Source organism: Ranitomeya variabilis, chromosome 1 (assembly GCF_051348905.1).
Source record: "Ranitomeya variabilis isolate aRanVar5 chromosome 1, aRanVar5.hap1, whole genome shotgun sequence".
NCBI classification, from domain to species: Eukaryota; Metazoa; Chordata; class Amphibia; order Anura; family Dendrobatidae; genus Ranitomeya; species Ranitomeya variabilis.
In genome coordinates, this window is record NC_135232.1 from 405,137,819 (window position 1) to 405,158,708 (window position 20,890).

Consider the following 20,890-nt stretch of genomic DNA (forward strand, 5'->3'; position numbering starts at 1 on the left):
ACATCATGTCTCGCACCATCCACCAACCTCACGTTGCACCACAGACTGTCCAGGAGTTGGCAGATGCTTTAGTCCAGGGCTGGGAGGAGATCCCTCAGGAGACCATCCGCCGCCTCATCAGGAGCATGCCCAGGCATTGTAGGGAGGTCGTACAGGCACGTGGAGGCCACACACACTACTGAGCATCATTTCTTTGTCTTGAGGCATTTCCACTGAAGTTGGATCAGCCTGTAACTTCATTTTCCACTTTGAATTTGAGCATCATTCCAATTCCAGATCTCCGTGGGATATTAGTTGTGATTTACGTTGACAATTTGTAGGTTTTATTGTTCTCAACACATTCCACTATGTAATGAATAAAGATTTACAACTGGAATATTTCATTCAGTGATATCTAGGATGTGGGATTTTAGTGTTCCCTTTATTATTTTTGAGCAGGGTATATTGAATGTACTGAAGGAAGGAAGGTAAACCTGATGGCATCCTCACAAAAGACTGACACAAATTCAAGTGGAAATCTTAATGCAATAAATAATGTGCATTTATTCCATTTCTACTAAGAGCAGGAAAAAAATGCAACAAAATGCCATTTACTGAATGATTATTTATAGTACAAGTAAGAAAAAAAAGTTTCAAACATAAGAACAGAGAGAGAACAGCATCATTTTCAAAGTCCAATTTTTCCTCTTAACTGCACATTGTGTAAGCATCAGTGATGTTCTTGCTTCCACAGGGTTTCAGGGAGGATAGTCATTCAATAGTATTCAGAACATCAGTATTAAAATATTTACAGACTGCTTCTCTTCTGTAATGCGAGTAAAACAGTTGCAGTTTGCAGGGCTGAATGGTAGTGTTGTACTGACAGTTGCACAAAATGGATGAGTGTAAAGTTACGACGAGGCTCTTTTCTGTTCACTGAAAGGAGATTCATACACCTCCATGGGAGGACAAGTGCACATCAAATGTTGGTCGCCATAGATGTCATCAATCCGAGCAATTGTGGGCCAGAATTTACTTTCCGGTTTGACAAAAGGCTGGAATGAAGAAAAATAGCATGTTATCAGAAAACCAGCAACTGTAGAACGACTAATTATTAAACGCTATAACACCCACCTATCACTTAAAAATACAAAAATTAAAAAAAAACCACATGCAAGAAAAAGGATAAGGTTTTAAAATCATTCCATACCAAGGGGAATGCTGCTACATCCCGGGAGTATGGGCGGTCCCAATCCGACGATGTAATGCAGGTTAGAGTGTGGGGAGACATCTAGGGAAAAAAAAAATCAATGTTGTTTCAAGTAAAGCACATTTACAAAGAATAATCTAAAGAAAACAGAAACAAAAACAAATATGGCACTTTTTATTGTCCAAAAATATACCAAGATATACCCAAGGTTTAGACAGCCAAACAAAATAAAACTTTTCTTGGTAAGTAAGAATACCCTGGTGGTGAAAGGAAGTGGAGGGAGGCAATATTGCTATTTTCATGCATTAGTGTGTAGTAGGGAGGCAATGATCTGTTAGTACATCGCTGGAACATGCTGGACCTAAAAAAAAAAAAAAAAAAAAAAAAAAAAAAAAAACAAACACACACCACCTTACACCAGCAGCTTTTTCTCTTAATTTTACCTTTAAAGGATTAATTCTGGAGTCCATTCTACCTTCCGCAATATCAGCAATTTCCTGTTTTATATTGATCATAGCATCGCAAAACCGGTCCAACTCTGCTTTGTCCTCAGATTCAGTTGGCTCAATCATAAGAGTGCCAGCCACGGGCCAGGACATGGTTGGAGCATGGAAACCTAAAATCAATGACATGACGAGAGTGGGTCACAAATTTTATAAAAACAAAATTAAAATTACACACAAGTCATTTTACCAGAAATGTATGGAGGGTTTTTATATCACAATGCTTGATATGCATGAAGTGTTTAATCGATGCCAGGCAATGGCTGCTTAATCTTAAGGCCGCATGGACACAATTAAAATTAGTTCAATGTTAGAGCCCTTTCAAACATGCGTCATCACTGATCCAGCACAGGCTCACTCATTTTCTAATCAATTTCAGAGCCACCATGTAAAAAGGAGTCAACTATAATGAAGGCAAAATTAGGGTTAGACTTTTAATTAACACGATCAATACAATAGGCAGAATATAGTTACCATAGTCTTGCAACCTTTTTGCAATATCTACAGCTTCTATGTTAGCAGACTTCTTAAATGGTCTTACATCAAGGATAAATTCGTGGGCCACATATCCTGAAAGTCATATGAAGCCTAGTTAGTTAGCTGCTACAAGTCAAACCTTTACAGGGCTACATTTTTCATACACAAAATATAGCATTACATAATGTTGTGATGAACATCGCTATAAGATGTTGACAATGAGATGTAGAAATGAAGATATTTCACACTTGCCTCTAGAACCTCGAAATAAGATTTTGTAGTGCTTTTCCAGCCTTTTTGACATGTAATTAGCATTCAATATGGCAATTTCTGTAGCATGTTTAAGTCCTTTGGCACCCATCATCTGTAGAAAATACAAAAAATTAAGAATTCAAACTTTTGATAAATGTAAGTTGTGAATAACTGTATAGAAGGGTATAACAAACTTTAGTTACTGTACTAAAGAAATATATATATCTGCACACCAACCTTGATGTAAGCCCATGAAATGGGCAAAATTGCACTTGAACCCCATGGGGATGCACTTATAGTGCCCAACGGCTTGGCATCATTGTCCTGCTGCAAAGGTATTACTGGGTGGCTGGGTAGATATGGGGCAAGATGCTTCTTTCTGCCAAATGATTGGGAAAATTGTTCATTAACAAGACATGTGAATAATGATTTACATCTGGTAACAGATCAGATCTTTCAGAAAGTAAAAATCTGGAGACCGCACATTTTGTAACCATTTACAAACTAAAACCGGGAATACATGCATAACATAAAATGGAAGATATTAGTGATTGTTATGGATATATTAGACAAGTGCATAGTAGCTACCCCATAAAAATATATTGTACCCAAAATTCAACTGCTCGCAACAATGCAAAAAAACTTAAAATAATTTTTTTTTTAATATAGATTACTCACACTCCTATAGGTCCCATTCCTGGACCCCCACCACCATGAGGTATACAGAATGTCTTGTGAAGGTTTAAGTGCGACACATCAGAGCCATAGTCTCCAGGACGGCACAACCCAACCTAATTGTAAAAGCAGAAACACGTATTTGTTTAGCTAGTGATCATACCATTTGCTACATTGTGCGGAGCTGCAGATAAATGAAAGACGAACGAAAACCCCAACATAACAGTTTGTAGACAAACGCGGTGTCCAACTAGCCTTTACTAATTTTGGCTACAATATGAACACAACACCACTCGTTATAACTTTCCAGGTAAAATCAAGTTACAGAAATCACCATTTCAGAATGCTAGATTTGCTCAGGGATTATTGAACTACATACTCACCTGGGCATTCATGTTTGCTCCATCCAAATACACCTGACCACCATGCTTGTGTATTAAATCACATACATCACTTATATCCTCCTCAAAAACTCCATTGGTTGAAGGATAGGTGATCATTATAGCAGCCAGGTTGTCCTTATGTTTGTCTACCTATAAATGAGGGAAAAAAACAAAAACAAAAAATATAGGACAGATGTTTCACGTTAGGTTCAAAAGGATTCAAGAAACGCATATTTAAAGAGACAACAAGTGACTTCACTTTCATCTTGTCTTGTAGAGCTAAGAAAATGCCATATGTCTGAAAGTGGAGCTTTGGCAATACCAACATCACTGCATAAACACAGTCTAACCATACATATAACATAAAAATACTATATTTAGACTTTTCAGCATTTGTTATCCTGGATCAACTTAACTAGGTTCTCAAGAACATTCAGGATTTAAATTCATACCGAACGTAAGTGTGGCGCCCCAGGGTCCTGGTCGTCACAGTAACATTGCTTTCCCCACAGGGAGAGTGATGTTACGCTTGGAGGCAAGGAAGGATAACTGTCACCAGGTTAACACAAGCCTGCAACCTTATTCACACTCCAGGCCACAAGGGGGAGCTTTTGATCCTATTCATAGGTGACTCCTCTATATATTGTGGTCTTGGAGGGAAAGTGAGTTAGTGCCAGACAGCAGACTGGAGCAGTCTGAGGCAGGAAGAACGCATGAGAGGCCGTGCAGCCACGACAGAGTGCTGCAGCTCCTGGACAGAGACAACACTGAAAGCAGAACATATTGCAGTGAGCATGTAGGAAAGAGAAGCACAGGCGAGGACACCAGTGGAGCAGAGCAGTGAGCAGCTACCTCCCTGGTAAGCGCAGACACAGGTAGCCGGACCACTGAGGTTGTAAGGGACTCTAAGACTTACATCAGATATTGGCAGGACAGCTGAACTGCAAGTTATCTGTCCGCCACACACACCTGAGACACAGTAACAGAGCCCAGGGCATGCTAGAGTCCCTGTAAAAAGGCTCGAGTTACCTGTCATGCAGGTATTGTCCTATCCTATATGGGGGACAGAGAAGATCTCTGAGGACCTTATCTGAAGCCATAGGCAGTAAGGGACTACAACACCACCACGCTAGAGGGAAGGCTCTTAATCTCCACCTGGAAAAGGGGACTCCCAACTTGCCTCCAAGCCGGCCGGACCCTGCCTATCCTGTGATCTGGTACCCTGGACTGTGGCTGCCTGAAGTCTTCAGTAAACAAGGTAAAGAGACTGCAAACCTGTGTCCTCTTTCCTTACTGCACCATTCACCACCATCTTCCATCTACACACAGGGAGCCCTGGGGATACACTTCACCTGTGGGAAGTTATATCATCTAGCTGCCATAACATCACCACAGAGCACCCCTTAAAGCAGCGTCAGTCCCAACTGACCGAATACCACAGGTGGCTTCACAAACTTTATTCAATTTCCCCTTTTACATGGGCGCCCAGGGCCACGGACCAGGTCGCCACCGTGACATCCCCTTGTGAACACCAGACCTGGTACCGGGTACCCCACAGCCCTGGTGGGCGACTCATCTTGGCGTCACGAACAGGATGGACCGACCCTGAGAATCGGGTCATGTGCGCCTAAAAGACTGTTGTGCTGAGAGACTGAATTGTGAATTGCTGCCAAGAACCGTTGCCATTACAGCGCCACGAGGAGCGCCGAAGAAGGGCATGCCACCATGGCTGCCTGAAGTCTTCAGTAAACCAGGTAAAGAGACTGCAAACCTGTGTCCTCATTCCTTACTGCACCATTCACCACTATCTTCCAGCTACACACCAGGAGCCCTGAGGATACACTTCACCTTTACTCAATTTCCCCTTTTACATGGGCGCCCAGGACCACGGACCGGGTCGCCACGTGACATCCCCCTGTGAACACCGGACCTGGTACCGGGTACCCCACGGCCCTGGTACCGGGTACCCCACGGCCCTGGCGGGCGACTCAAACATACATGCAATTTATATTCAAATTGTATATTTACTGTGTAAGTAGAATTTAAATTATAGATAACCAGGAGTAACATTTCTGGATTTTTATAGTGCAGTGAACAGTGTTTAGAGCAGTTTGCCTTAGAAGTTTGTATAAGCACTTAGTGTTGAGAAACCCTGCACTAAGGGTATGTGCACACGTTGCGGATTTCTTGCAGAAATTTCCTGAAGAAAACCGGAAATTTTCTGCAAGAAATCCGCTTTTTTTTGCGTTTTTTTTTCCGCTTTTTTAGCATTCTGCAAGCGTAATTAGCTTGCAGAATGCTAAAGTTTTCCAAGCGATCTGTAGCATCGCTTGGAAAACTGACTGACAGGTTGGTCACACTTGTCAAACATAGCGTTTGACAAGTGTGACCAACTTTTTACTATAGATGCAGCTTATGCAGCATCTATAGTAAAAGATAGAATGTTTAAAAATAATAAAAAAAATAAAAAAATGCTTATACTCACCCAGACATCTCCTCAGCGGCGTCCGTTCCTCTTTCTATAGCTGGTCTGTGCGCACAGGACCTTCCGTGACGTCACGGTCACGTGAGCGGTCACATGACCGCTCACGACCAATCACAGGACAGTGACGTCATCGGCAGGGTCCTTCACCGCACATCAGCTACAGGAACCGAAGCGACAGCATGCAGTGGAGGCGGGAAGACATCGAGGGTGAGTATAGGACTGTTTTTTATTTTAATTCTTATTTTTTGACCACTTATATGGACTTATAAGTCTCCTCTCCTCCACCCTGGGTACCAACCGCACATAATCTGCTTACTTCCCGCATGGTGTGCACAGCCCCGTGCGGGAAGTAAGCAGATCAATGGACCCCTAGGTGTGCGGAATCCCCTGCAATTCCGCATTTTAATGAACATGTTGCTTTTTTTTCGCGGAAAAAAAGGCTACATTTGCACAAAAAATGCGGAATACACTGAAAATAATAGGAGGCATATGTAAGCTTTTTTTCGCGTTTTTATCACGTTTTTATAGCGAAAAAACGCGAAAAAAACGCGAAAAATACTTAACGTGTGCACATGGCCTAAGGCCACGTTCACTCGTTCATTGTTTTACATCTGCAATTTTCACCCGTGCCGGGTTTTGGCTTACAAATACAGATGTAAAAATACTGAACATATGAATGTGGCATTAGAGATAAAGAGTTCCAATCAGGAACTCCCAAGGAAGCTGTCATGATGTCAAAACGACCGAAGATCGATGTCAGCAACAGTTAAAGGAGCGTTTACTCAATGGGAGGCAACAATATTGATGGTTACAAATTATGGGCTTCTACAGATGTAGGCGCTTATTATACATCAAGGAGCCTACACATGCAACAAAACTGTACATGGCCTCCTCCTCCTTACGGTATAATCTTCACAGTGATACCCTGCAGTAACTCTGATCACAAGAGAGCACAAATTGCAATATAACAGCTTGTTGGTTAAGAATTAGTCTTAGTCTTAATGCCTCTAGTGTGGCAAGCCTGTGTCCGAAAAAGTCTATTTCCTTTAGTTCAAGCAACTCCTCTCCTGGTCCTTTTCACGTATGGAAATTTGCCACTACACCGTGAGAAGAGCATAGGTTGTTGTTCACTCATGAATGGTGGTACCTTCAAGCAGCTGGGCTTCTCCCCCTCCACCTGATAAAACAATTGCAGCACAGCTGATTTACATGGTCAGGGCAAAAGCAGATTTCCTTGGGGTAGCGCATCAATTAGCAAGTGCTAACTACTCCCACTTGCTAGTCTTTGATGCAGACATTTTCTACTGAGCCCTTATCTTCTTGCCAGACGGCTAGTCTGCATATACCCATCTCTACAGGAAGAAACCCAGGCTTCTCTGAACACACCCAAGGTGCAATCATTCAGCATCAGGTTTGCTCGTATGCAAGTACTTTAGCAAATGTAAACCAGCAGAAACTGTAGCGCATAAGCTACTGATCCTACACTTGATGGGTTCAAGACCCACTGTCCTAGAGCATGGTTTCTCACACACCTAGTAGCCTTTTCTAGTTTCCAACAGTGACACGTAGCTGAAAATATTGGAGGAGAAAAGATGGCTGAGTATAGTGGGGTAAAGAAGACCGAGCGCTAAGCGAACAATGAATAATATAAGGGTAGAGATGGTGATAAATCACTATGGCTCATGCAGTATAATAAATTTGACTCATCTTAACGAAAATCTAATCTATTACAGTAAAAAGATGCTCCATATTTAGGCAGAATGCATGATTCAGACTGTCTAGTCTCAGCTTACAACACTCAATAGCTTACTTTGCACCAAAATGAAGATTCACACATTTTTTATTTAATGTTACATCTCAAGAAAAGCAAAGTAAGGAGGGAAAAAAAAAAAAATTAACAACCAGATCACAGAAGCATAAAAGTTACAACAAATTCTTACCATAGCTTTTAAGTGTACTACATCAATGCTTCCATCTTTGTCCACTTCTACTGGTTGTATTTTCATTCCCGCCATTTGAGCACTTGCTGGATTGGTTCCATGAGCAGATTTGGGGATTAGACAGACCTACAATAGCAGAGTGCAGAATTTAGCATAAAATCTTAGCAGTATAAATCACCACAAAATACACTTTACTAATTGTCAGAGTGCCATGTCATACTTACTGTTCTATGAGGTTCACCCTTTGCACTTAAGTAAGCCTTGATAGCAGCCAATCCAGCATATTCACCCTGTGCCCCACTGATTAGAAAAAAAAAAAAAAATTCTACGTAACAATTTTTTCAGATACACTAAAAATGCTGGAATTTGTACTGGTAACTGCATATTGTGGCAAACATGATTTTTACCTGTTTGGTTGAAAGGAGATTTTGTCGTATCCTGTTATTTCACACAAGTCCTTCTCAAGCTCCTTAAACAGCTGTTGATATCCCTGTGCCTGGTCTAAAGGCACAAATGGATGAATGTTGGCGAATTCAGCCCAAGTAATTGGCTGCAGGAAAAAGAAAAGTTTTCAAAATTAAGTGTTACAAAAAAGCACAAACCTGTACACTAATCAGACTCGGGCAAAACCGGTTACATGGTCACTAGACTGTGCATAATGTTAACCTCAAGGAAACTGCAGATTCATTCATGCCTGCAAATGATTCAGCAGATGTGACTTTCTCCTGGGATGAAATTTACAATGAAATACGCTAAACATTTCTGCTGCAGCTTTAAAAAAAAAAAAAAAAAAAATCCATCTACATATAGGCAATATTTAGTCAATGTTAACGGATTTATTTGACAGATTATGCAAAAATGTGTTTTTTGTTCATTACCAATTTTTTTTTTTAAAGGCCAAGTCTATAAAAGCTTTGGTCTCATCTTACAAAATCAAACCCAGAGACTGAAGGGGCAACAGTGCTGATTTAAAGCTGGAGTCATTAATTTTTCCCTGCACAGCGGCACTCCTGGCCACCCGACTTTTCATGAAGCAGAGAGTGAAGACCTAAAAAGTCATGAAATGCAGATACATTTAAAAAATACTAAAAAAAATATAAATCGGAGGAGTGACAATAGGTACATCGTGACCATTTAGTCCAGGAAACAAAGCCATTTGCGTGAGGAAAAAAAAAAAAAAAAGGCTCCATTACCATAAATCACACAGATTAACAGGGGTAAAGTTCACTGTGATAATGGTATCTATTAAGGACAGGATGGAGTAGAGAAACCTGTGACCAGGCTTGGTTCCACTCAGACCAGGATTATATGACTTCTGCTTCCTTGAAACCCCAAAGCAAGAAGAAAAATCCAGATGTCTATAGTAATGGGGAAAAAAGTCAAAAGTTAAATCGAGCGCTAATCCAAGTGACAAACAAGTATTAAAAATATAAATGAATAAAGTATAAAACAGATATATATTTTCTTTTGACACCTAGCAGCAATATAATATTGCTATCCATATGGGTTATATAGCATACTCCTATAGCGCTGGTGTAGTAATTTAGGGGGAAAGATTTTGGGATATTTTTGTAGAAGTGTAATGATTTGGTATAGTCCATTAACCCACAAATGAGAACGTATGTAAACATCACTATATCACCACCCCCTGAAGAGGCCAGACGCAAAACACGCGTTGGGGCTCATTTTCCACACAATCGGGTAGTATATACAGAGCATTTACCATACCATACTCTTCCCTATACCATGCAATCTTATGATACTTGATTAAATGCCATCATGTCCTATCATTGATTGGATCCTATGTGACTTTTACTAACTTAAGGTGTTGATGTGGTTATCTCTGCTTGCCATTTGTGCCATATAATGGATTGTGCCCTTTTTGTACAGCTCACCACTTTGAAGATTGCATCCCTTATTTATTACTATTAAAATACTTCTATACTAAGCATTACTGGTCCCATGATGAATTTGCACTTTACAATTTATTGATATGATATACTTGTGTATAAGCCGAGTTTTTCAGCACACTTGTTTGTGCTGAAAATCCCCACCTCGGCTTATACACGAGTCATTGTCCCAGTTTGTGGCGGGGGATTTGAGTGGCGGGTCACAGGAGGCAGGAGCTGGCTGCTGCGGCTAAAGCCTGTGCCCGCTGCTAAAGATAAATGAATATTCACTGCACTGGCAATGGATATTCATTTCTCTTATAGCGCGCACAGTTACAGCTGCATGCTACCAGCAGCTGCCAGGCTCTAATAGGTGCCTGCTCATTAATGTAATGAATATTCACCACTCCCATAGGTGTGGAGAGAGGCGAATATTCATTACTTTAATGAAAGGGGATAAGTGATTGCCCCAAGCAGCAGGAGCTGCTGGAACGAGATGCTGTGAGGGTGCAAAGGGAAATCAAGTAGGATGTTTTTTTGCTTATGCTTTTCTCATGGGGGCCATACATACAAGGAAGGGAATAAGGAGCCATGCAGACAAGGATGGGAATAAGGAGCCATGCATACAAGAAAGGGAATAAGGAGCCATGCAGACAAGGATGGGAATAAGGAGTCATGCATACAAGGAAGGGAATGAGGAGCCATGCATACAAGGATGAGAATAAGGAGCCATGCAGACAAGGATGGGAATGAGGAGCCATGCAGATGCAGCGCCCCAGAGTCCTGGTCGTTGCAGTACTGATGCTCCGCCGCTAAGGGGGGCTATGGTACGTCTGATGGCACTGAAGGAGTTCACCTGACCAGGTATCACAGACACCAATACACTTCACAGTCTGGCCTCCAGGGGGAGCTAAGGGCGCTATGTATTAGGCCACTCCTCACAGTCTGGTAAAACTGGGGGTTGGATAGGAAGTTAGAGAGGAAGCTGACTGGGTTGGAACCAGGCAACATCCTGTGGCAGAGGGTGTTGCAGGGGAAGATTCAGGGGGGTCCCTGTCAGGGGTGGGATCCTGACAGAGGCCTAGCGAACAGAGAGAACGTTACGGGACCGCGCCTGCACGTCATTGCGGCGGTACCCCAAGAAAGGACAAGAAGCAAGGTTTATTGTGCTGAGTGAGAAACGAGATCAACGCAACAAGGAGAAACACCAGTAGGAGTCGTGCTGTAAGATGAGGCAACATCCTACTGAGGCGCGTAGCCGGTGGCCGGAACGCCGAGGAAGTATTGAGCTCCAGGCCTTACTTCAAACCTACGGCAGGACAGTCAGTTATAGGCGGGCTGTCTCACCCAAAATCACCTAAGCAGACACAGGGGGAAACATCTGGAGAGGGGCGACTCTAGGGTCCCGGAAGACCTCCGAGCCTACCCGTCATACGGGTGCGTCCTAGCCATATCATCTGGGGGACGAAACAGAACATCATAATCGAGTTGTGAGGGAACTTCAGAAACAGACAACAGTTGTGAGGACTATCCCGTAAGCACAGCAGGGAAGGACTACAACACACAAGTGCTAGAAGGTAGGCACAGATTTCCACCTGCAAAGGGAACTCTGGAGGTGCCATCGGACCGGCCGGACTCACGCAGCCCGGTTAACCGTATTCCGGACTGAGGATCCTGAAGCCTTCAGTAAAGAGGTAAAGAGACTGCAACTTGGTGTCCTTGTTATTTATTGCGACCGGCACCACACCACAACAGCATCACTCTCCACCTTCATTGGACGCCCCTCAGCAGGGTCACGGGCCGGGTCTAGCCACCGTGACAACCCCAGAACTGAGACAGAGAGGCCCGGTACCGGGTACCCCTCGGCCCTGCGGCAGTGGGGGGCGCTCCACAGACAAGGATGGGAATAAGGAGCCATGCATACAGGGATGGGAATAAGGAGCCACGCATACAAGGATGAGAATAAGGAGCCACGCATACAAGAATGGGAATAAGGAGCCATGCACACAAGGATGGGAATAAGGAGCCATGCATACAAGAATGGGAATAAGGAGCTATGCTGACAAGGATGGGAATAAGGAGCCATGCATACAAGGAAGGGAATGAGGAGCCATGCAGACAAGGATGGGAATAAGGAGCCATGCATACAAGGAAGGGAATGAGGAGCCATGCATACAAGGTTGAAAATAAGGAGCCATGCAGACAAGGATGGGAATGAGGAGCCATGCAGACAAGGATGGGAATAAGGAGCTATTCAGACAAGGATGGGAATAAGGAGCCATGCATACAAGAATGGGAATAAGGAGCCATGCATACAAGGATGGGGATAAGGAGCTATTCAGACAAGGATGGGAATAAGGAGCCATGCATACAAGAATGGGAATAAGGAGCCATGCATACAAGAATGGGAATAAGGAGCTATGCTGACAAGGATGGGAATAAGGAGCCATGCATACAAGGAAGGGAATGAGGAGCCATGCAGACAAGGATGGGAATAAGGAGCCATGCATACAAGGAAGGGAATGAGGAGCCATGCATACAAGGTTGAAAATAAGGAGCCATGCAGACAAGGATGGGAATGAGGAGCCATGCAGACAAGGATGGGAATAAGGAGCCATGCATACAGGGATGGGAATAAGGAGCCACGCATACAAGGATGAGAATAAGGAGCCATGCAGACAAGGATGGGAATGAGGAGCCATGCAGACAAGGATGGGAATGAGGAGCCATGCAGACAAGGATGGGAATAAGGAGCCACGCATACAAGGAAGGGAATGAGGAGCCATGCATACAAGGATGAGAATAAGGAGCCATGCAGACAAGGATGGGAATGAGGAGCCATGCAGACAAGGATGGGAATGAGGAGCCATGCAGACAAGAATGGGAATGAAGAGCCATGCAGACAAGAATGAGAATATGGAGCCATGCATACAAGTATGGGATTAGGGGACAATGCATACCCGGCTCATACTCGAGTCAAGTTTTCCCAGTTTTCCGAGGCAAAATTATGTGCCTCGGCTTATACACGAATATATGGTATATAAAGCAATTAGCCGCTTTAAATATTGTACCAGTACAAAAAATATGATTTATGGCATAAGGATTCTCTTGCATTTAGGTGGCTAGTCCTTAGAATTACTCCAAATAAATTTACTCTAGTTCTACTTGGTTTGATGTGGTACGGTGTCATCTTATTTTCTCCTTTGTTTCATAAATGTTTATTGGAAAGCATTGTTTTGTTTTTTTTTTATAGAAATTCTAGTAAAGCTTGTATATTTTATATTTTACACGCTCCCTACATTTCTTTTATCAGATTATCAGAACTACAGGAGTAGGATATATAACCCATATGGATAGATCTATTAAATACATTTTCTTTTGATACCCAGCAGCAATTTAGCCGTTTTATACTTATTTATTATTATTTTTTTTTTTTAATACTGGTTTGTCACTTGGATTAGCGCTCGCTTTTCTTCTGGTTGTTTTCCCCTACCCTTGTACACCAAATTCTTGGCCAATATAGCCTTGATTTATTTTTTACCTTTACTATTGAACTCTATAGCGAACCGATTGGGAATACTGCATGAAAAACCAATATAGCCCAGTTTACACATGCACCCACAGTGGGAGAACTCTTCTCACATAGGAGTTCATATCGGTCACCATATATTTATAAAACGCTGATATTTGGATGTGCATCATTACTTGCATTTTTGGTTTTTTAATAGGCCTCGTTGAGTAGAGGAGGGAGTGCCAAGACTAAAAAATAAGAATTAAATCTTAATTTACCGTAAGCTCGGAGGAACTGTTGAGTTTCATTGTGCAGGACCCCAGAGGAATCATACTATGTACAAGTGAGATATCCTTGTTTTCTAAACGCTTCATGTAGCGAACAAGATTTGTTTCTGAATGGTAGCTTAAAACAAAAAGAAAGCAATGTTAGAACAATATTTAATACATCTCAATATTAAATTAGCTTTCATTTTGAAGACACCTCACCTGTTAAACACTGGATGCATGAGAAATTTGCTTGTCCTTTTGAAAGCAGTATCCAAAATGCCTCTGTTTTCCTCTCCCATGCCTTCGGCCACCAGCTCCTGTGGTAGAAACCCAAAAACACTTGAAAAAGGGACAAGAGCAGTCAAAACAGATATCCACTGGGATTGTAACTACAGCAGCACATAAATCAAACCAGATACTCAAGGTGCCACCTGCACACTGCGCAAGCGCAGCATATTTTATCACAGCTAGGGTGGATCAAAAAGATTTGTGCTGTCCCAGTCAGACATGGCAATCTTCACTTCTGTGGCCTGCATTCTCGGCACCTTTTACACCATCTAGGTCTCATGCAACATCATGGTTCCTACTAACCACAGAAGGAGTCCAGGTCATCAGACGAAAAGAGGTCACAGAAGACTGTCCTGTTGGAAGCAACGGAGTACCGCGCTGAATCTTTTTTGCTCAACTCTAAATCAGAGTTCAGCATTTTTTTTTGGAAGATGAAATTCTAGAAACGTGTATAGTTTTACACCGGAAATATCCAACTAATTAAAAGTTTTACCCACCGAAAATAGTAAACCGTTGTATGGCCTGAGAAGTTTGACAATTTCCATCTAAATATTTATTTATAGGCAATATGGTATTTTACTTACTGCTGAGGATTCACAGCCAAACACCCACAGTAGGTCATCCAGATCCTTCTCCTTTACAGTTTCATCAATAGATACGCCAAGCTGGCAAAAAATATATATTTTTGTTTTGTTTAGATACAAAAGGTTGATAACCGTTCACTTACTATGTCCTACTTACAAAAGTCATTGGGTTTGGTACATCTATACAAGCTGCAATGACCTGTTCATAGTTCAAGCAGAAGCCGAACAATGTTCAGAGCAATTAAGAAGCACACAGGAATAGCGAAAGTTGTGTCCAAATATGGTTTGTTTTTTTTACATACATACACAGACTAACTACTTGGTTTAGACCAGTTTTTTTTTAACTTCTTCCCATGTATCCAAAGACTACTTACTGAACCATCACTGTACATGCGGAGGTTTATCTGACGCTGTGCAGCTCGATCCAGAACCTCTTTGACTGGACAACCACAATGAAGCTTCACTGTATCAAAGAACAAGTCGTTGTGTAACTGGTGCCCTGCTCTCTTCAGACCTGAGCAAAAGAGTAGAAGAATTTAAAAATTAAGAACTATAGATAAATGCAAATTTAAAGAAAAAAAAAAATACTAATTTCTTATTTAACAGTCTATTTTAATGTCTATTTGAGAAGAATATAAACCCTGTACAATACAAAATCTTTATGTTTAGGACTCTAGTCATGTAGCTCGTGTGGTCAGGACCAGGACCGGTACGGGCACAAGCACTAGGCGCAGGGACAGACATAGAATGTTAGAGTTGGAAGGGACCTCCAGGGTCATCGTGTCCAACCCCCTGCTCAATGCAGGATTCACTAAATCATCCCAGACAGTCTGTCCAGCCTCAATTTGAAGACTTCCATTGAAGGAGAACTCCCCACCTCTTTTAAAGAATCATTGGTGCAACCTGTGCAGATGCACAGGGGCCCAAAAGCTTAGGGTTCCACGGTAATCCTAAAATAAGTATCCTTCTAGCAATTAGATTGCACACAAGGACATGAGATAAGTTTCATAATTCACAGTTACTGGTGGATAAGAAATAATTACGGTAGGTGCTTTACTCTGAGCTACACAATAAGAGGAGGCCCAATGTATAGCACTTGCACAGGGACCCAGTCACCCTGACTAGGTGCATTTCAGTTGTGTAGCAGAGACTCTAATCCGCTACAAATGATTACACAATATTTTAATAAATTAATATTTTACATGCCAAAATTAAAAACAAAAAACGCACACGTGAATACTTTGTTACCTTCTGCAAGTATTAGTGTAGCATTGTGAACTCTACGTGCAATATGCTTGAGGCCATTTGGACCATGGTAAACACAGAACATTGCAGCCATGTTTGCCAGCAAAGCCTAAAAGAAGGTCACATTAAAATAAAAGGAAGCATTAAGCATATGGCAAAATACAAAATGAAAACCATTAAAGGGTATTCTAGCAGAAGTATTTGCCCTCATTAACTGCATAGATGAAGGTTTATTCAGTTGGGGGTCCAACCACTCGGACCTCAGCTGCAAGGCCAAGCAACAACCTGGCAAACCGGAGGTTTTAGCAGTCACTCATCTATGTAGCATTGATAGCCCATCTAATGAGGAGCGGATAAGTGCCTCTGGATGAGATACCCCTTTACGTAGCTTTTAAAACATGCAAGCAGCCCTCAGCTTCATACATTTGCATAAAAGCTGTGGAAAAACAAATGCCTTGCCATTGGTGATACAAAAATAAAATAAAATGTAAGCCATTGCTAAGGATTTAAACATTATAAATATAGGCGATCCATTACCTCTATTGCAGCATAGTTTGTGTTTTTTAGTTCTTTTTGGTAGAGGTTTTAGTCCCACAAGGACACCACAAAGTGCACAGCATATGTTCTAGGGAAACATACCTGTGCAGTACATATGTTGCTGGTGGCTTTATCCCTTCTGATGTGCTGTTCTCTAGTTTGTAAAGCCAGGCGATACACTTCCTTTCCAGCAGCATCTCTAAAAACCAACATTTACACAAATGGAAAAGTTTGAAAAAATATAAATAAACCACACAAACCACGATAACTTCACTCATATTTGATAGCAGAAAACTTATGGCTGAACCAGCAACAAAAATCATAAAGCCACTGCAGTCAGTGACAGTCAAATGAAGAGAACCTGATGTTTGACATGCAGGCAATTGTTTTTTTGTGGTCTCAAATTTGGCATCGTTTCTCCAAACATTTCAGTGGCAGTAGACTTTGATTATTTTAATCAATTATCACTGGCATTTAGGCGCTCTGCCAAGATTGATTTTGCTGACACTACTTACCTAGTCACTCCAACCATTCTGCCAGGCATCATCCGAACCAGGTTCTCCTTCACTGCAAAGAAGGCTGCATGTGGTCCACCATAGCATAGGGGTACACCGAATCTCTGAGAGCTGCCAAGAGCAATGTCTACGCCAAACTCACCAGGTGGCCTCAAGATGCACAGTGCCAAGAGGTCAGTGGCACAGCAAGCCAAGGTCTTAAATGAAGAAAAACTGACTGTCAGAATTGAAAGATAGATGCACATAACTGTAAAATAGCAGTGGGTTTAAGACCACCGAGACAAAATCCAGGTGAAATCTGTCAGCAGCTAAACACACACACACACACACACACACACCTCCCTACAGCAGAGGCCTGGTTGTGGTTGCACCCTCTGCAACAGCAATAGTTACACCCGTGGCGAACAAAAGACACTCATAAGAGCCCCTCTATCTAGCTTTTGCTACTCAATCATCTCTTAACATTTGGGCTTACCCCATTTTGGTGAGCTCGGTCAACCAGCTGGGTGAAGTCTTCTATCTTTCCATCAGTGTCTGGATATTGAAAAAGAACACCACTGATATCTTTCCCACTAAAGTCCATCTCATGTGGCAACATCAGCTCCGTTGTGACACCAATATAGCTTCAAACAGAATGAAAAAGTGTTATGGAGCAATCAAACTGTGCTGAACAAGTTACCTTTATTCTCCGAGTCAGCATGATTTATGGCAATACCCTCACAGTCCCCTGATCTGAAAAATGTTGAAAATCTGTGGCTAGACCTCAAAATCGCATTGAATGCAAGGTGGCCCAGATATTTCACAGAACTGGAAGAATTTTCCAAGGAAGAATGTTTGAAAATCCCTCAGGGGATGCTACTAGGTATTAAGTATTATGTAGGTTGCTTAAACTTTTCAAAAATTACAAAAAAAGAAAATTGGCCCATGGAAATGTACACGACAATTCTGTATTTTAGGCAAAAAAATAAAGAAAAAAAAAGTGTCATCTTTAACTTTAGGCCTTGTAGGGTTCATGTAATCTTCAACTTAACTGTTCACAAGAACAGTAATTTTGACCAAGGGTTGCCTTAACTTTACAAGTTACTGTATATGGACTAACAGAATAAAAAGGAGTTTCCTTTCAGTAAATGAGTGTGCACAGCTGTAGCCTCTAAAGGGGGCGTTCTGGCTACACTGAAAGAGCCGGTGAGCTCACCGAATGGCTGTCGCGCTGCATCCTAATACCAAGCACTGTAGCCAATGCCAGATACCACGAGCATCAGAGGCTCGCCGATGGAAGCAGAATATAATGCAGTTTGTCTCTTTATAATAAACTGCAGCTGAGGACATTAAATGTGATGAAAGAACCCCTTTATGAGGTCATTTATACCACATGGTAAGATAGATCGATAGATATCTATTTTGCAAAAGAAAACTTACTTTGCTCTTGTCTGAAGCACAGCTATGCTTTGAGGATGGCAACGGCTGTCAACATAGAATTTTCTCCTCTTGTTATGCCTAAATAAAATGTGTAAAGAAAGGTCTCTAACAATATGGACAATAACTGGTGCTAAAAAATGTCCATACCAATGAAGTGTTAAGAGCAACTACATAATGAGGTGTCTGACCTGTGACACAATTGCATTGCTTCAGCTGCTGCCGTTCCTTCATCCAGTAAAGATGCATTCGCCACATCCATCCCAGTGATATCACATACCATGGTTTGATAATTCAGCAAGCTCTCAAGCCTGCCCTGGGACACTTCTGGTTGATATGGTGTATACTGTGTTACCCTTAAGAAAAAAAAAAAAAAAAAGGGAGGAGATTCTTAGTTTACACATACACAATTAGGTAATTTGTATTTTTGATGACTAGCTTTATTATTGAACTACAGTGCTGTTGGTGGATGCACACAAGGCTAATAGAACTGAAAATGTAAGGGAAAAAAAAATAGTGATGTTTTGTCTTAGTTGAAATAGGTGTGTAGAATTATTGGGCAATTAATAGTGTGCAGAATTATGTAACTAAATGGGAAAAAAAAGTAAATTTTTCAATAGCATTCATTTATTTTCATATGACAATCCCAAAAGAGGGAAAAATATATATGAACATGTCAGAAATGTGTCAGTGACCGATCTAATGCTTCCATCCATTTAGCCTGTCAGCTTCTTAATCTGGTGACCAACATTTTTGGGTGGGCAACACCAACCACAGCCTCTCAGACCATGTAGAGAGGGGTGTACTGTTTTGTTTTTATTTTGTGCTGTCCAGTTATCCTCTGCAGATCTTGCAGGGAGGCATAATCTCAATTCCATTATTATGCTGGTGTACAGTATTTGTTGTCCTTTGCTGCCATCTACTGGCATTCGTTATAATAGGTTTTTATGTATTGTAGCTGTAATTTCCTCCCATTTTTTGTTTCATCACACCTTGGTCTTTCTGGTCTGTGCCATCTTGGCAGAGACATGCATCAGAACTGGGGAGGATTTTACTGTTACCACTATCCTCCATGTACTACCTCATTCTGTCATCTTCCCTAGATAACTCAACCTCATTTGTCAAGGTACAGGTCATTAACTACCTAAAAGTTAATCCACTGAATCTTCCTTCCTGAATTAAACTACATGCAGATGGTCAGACAAGAGAGGAGAGGATAGCGAGCAACCTACCATGGCAAGGCATGTTGCCACTTACTACTGACAAGGTAACTTCCAGCATCAACCTACAATTTAGGCCACAGCCAGCTGATTCTCTAGAGACTAAACCGCATCATTTTGTCCTGATACATGACAGCCATACAAACCAGAAATCTTACTTTCCCCAAGGGCACCACAAGTTAATCCAGCAACAACCATTGGGAGATCAGACATGTCTGACAAATGCACGAGTCGCTGGGAGCTAATAGAACATCAGTCTCTCTCAGTCTGAGGACCGTGCAGAGAACTAGAGCCTAGAAGTCTACCTTTTGGTCTGTAATCCAAGATCTTAACCTCACCAGAAAGGAACAACCGGATTTGTGTGTTAACTGGTTAGGTCCAGAATCAGCAGAGTGCTTCAAGATATTAAGAGCAATTCATGGAGGCCATTCAGACACAGATCTTGCAGCGGCATGGGCATGACAGAAATTTATAGTAGCTCCAAAGCCATAGAATATGCATTATATAGGAGAGTGCAAACTTTCCCAAAGATAAGTAACAAAGACAACTGAGAATGTTAGGATCTGACTGACTGACCTTCTAAATGAAATCAAATTGGCAAAGTTTGACTCACGTCTGTCAGGACAGAGTTACCTTGACACTGCTCATGGTGTGAATCCAGTAGTGTCCATAGGGTCATACAATATGCATGAGGGGAAAAAAAGGGGGTAGATCAAGGCTCACAGAGATGAGAGCATAAGGTGTCCTTTCCTCCCTTTTCCTAGATTAGTCAGTGACCAAGCTCGAAAGAACAATCCCAGCTTCGACGTTAGTCAACTTACTTCACCAGCTTCATCATCATCTTCCAAAAGGTATAAAACTTTCAAATGTAGAGCATTAAGGAGTTTTCCCCCACAAAGTTCATTTTAAATCAATAGATCTTTGAATAAGGACTTCCAAAATTGGATGTGTTAAAAATAAAGTTAATGTGCCGAGATAATCTTATAAATGTGCCCCTGCTATATGCGGTGTCCGTGTCTGACCGTACAGGGACATGGTCTGCACATACCAGAGCTCCTGTCAGGGGAGGAAGTATTATAAAAGCAAAAAAAAAAAAAAAACCACAACACCCACATTCAGTTGTGGAAATTAATTTCAAGATGTATTGATTGAAAAACTTTGTTAATAGGAGAAGGGACATAGTATCTGTGGTGAAGACGGATGTTCCTCTCACTGCACCCTCCTTCGCTAAACCAAATGCGCTCGCTTTCTCCTAAAGTAATAGACAGCAACCTTATGTACACTATAGACCAGAGACCACACACACACTTAGTGGACACCTGTCACGTCCCCCATGTCCTCCAACCCAGCAGCACTCATATGCATTACTAAATCCCCTGCCTAATCATGCCTTTATACACTTAGTGTATATTATATATTTTTAACATAGATTTAAGTGACTACTGTTCAAAAGTTTAGGGTCACTTAGAAATTTCCTTATTTTTGAAAGAAAAGCACAGTACCTAACATTAT

The 20,890-nt window shown here is 41.6% G+C and overlaps 1 protein-coding gene across 1 annotated transcript in view; it reads right to left on the reverse strand.

Annotated features, from left to right (window-relative positions):
* Positions 1-514: 514 nt before the first annotated feature.
* Positions 515-20,890, reverse strand: part of GLDC (glycine decarboxylase) — a 71,954-nt gene continuing 51,578 nt past the window's right edge. Inside the window, exons 4-24 of the mRNA XM_077249184.1 lie at positions 18,350-18,514; positions 18,162-18,239; positions 17,218-17,365; positions 16,743-16,939; positions 16,330-16,426; positions 15,694-15,799; positions 14,820-14,959; positions 14,446-14,526; positions 13,793-13,890; positions 13,583-13,709; positions 8,312-8,454; positions 8,129-8,204; positions 7,905-8,030; positions 3,480-3,629; positions 3,100-3,212; positions 2,659-2,800; positions 2,422-2,533; positions 2,167-2,262; positions 1,633-1,805; positions 1,190-1,270; positions 515-1,034 (exon numbers count right to left, since the gene is read on the reverse strand). Of these exons, the coding sequence (XP_077105299.1) occupies positions 891-1,034; positions 1,190-1,270; positions 1,633-1,805; positions 2,167-2,262; positions 2,422-2,533; positions 2,659-2,800; positions 3,100-3,212; positions 3,480-3,629; positions 7,905-8,030; positions 8,129-8,204; positions 8,312-8,454; positions 13,583-13,709; positions 13,793-13,890; positions 14,446-14,526; positions 14,820-14,959; positions 15,694-15,799; positions 16,330-16,426; positions 16,743-16,939; positions 17,218-17,365; positions 18,162-18,239; positions 18,350-18,514 (2,593 nt within the window). The 3' untranslated portion in view covers positions 515-890. The remainder of the gene's footprint in view (positions 1,035-1,189; positions 1,271-1,632; positions 1,806-2,166; positions 2,263-2,421; positions 2,534-2,658; positions 2,801-3,099; positions 3,213-3,479; positions 3,630-7,904; positions 8,031-8,128; positions 8,205-8,311; positions 8,455-13,582; positions 13,710-13,792; positions 13,891-14,445; positions 14,527-14,819; positions 14,960-15,693; positions 15,800-16,329; positions 16,427-16,742; positions 16,940-17,217; positions 17,366-18,161; positions 18,240-18,349; positions 18,515-20,890) is intronic.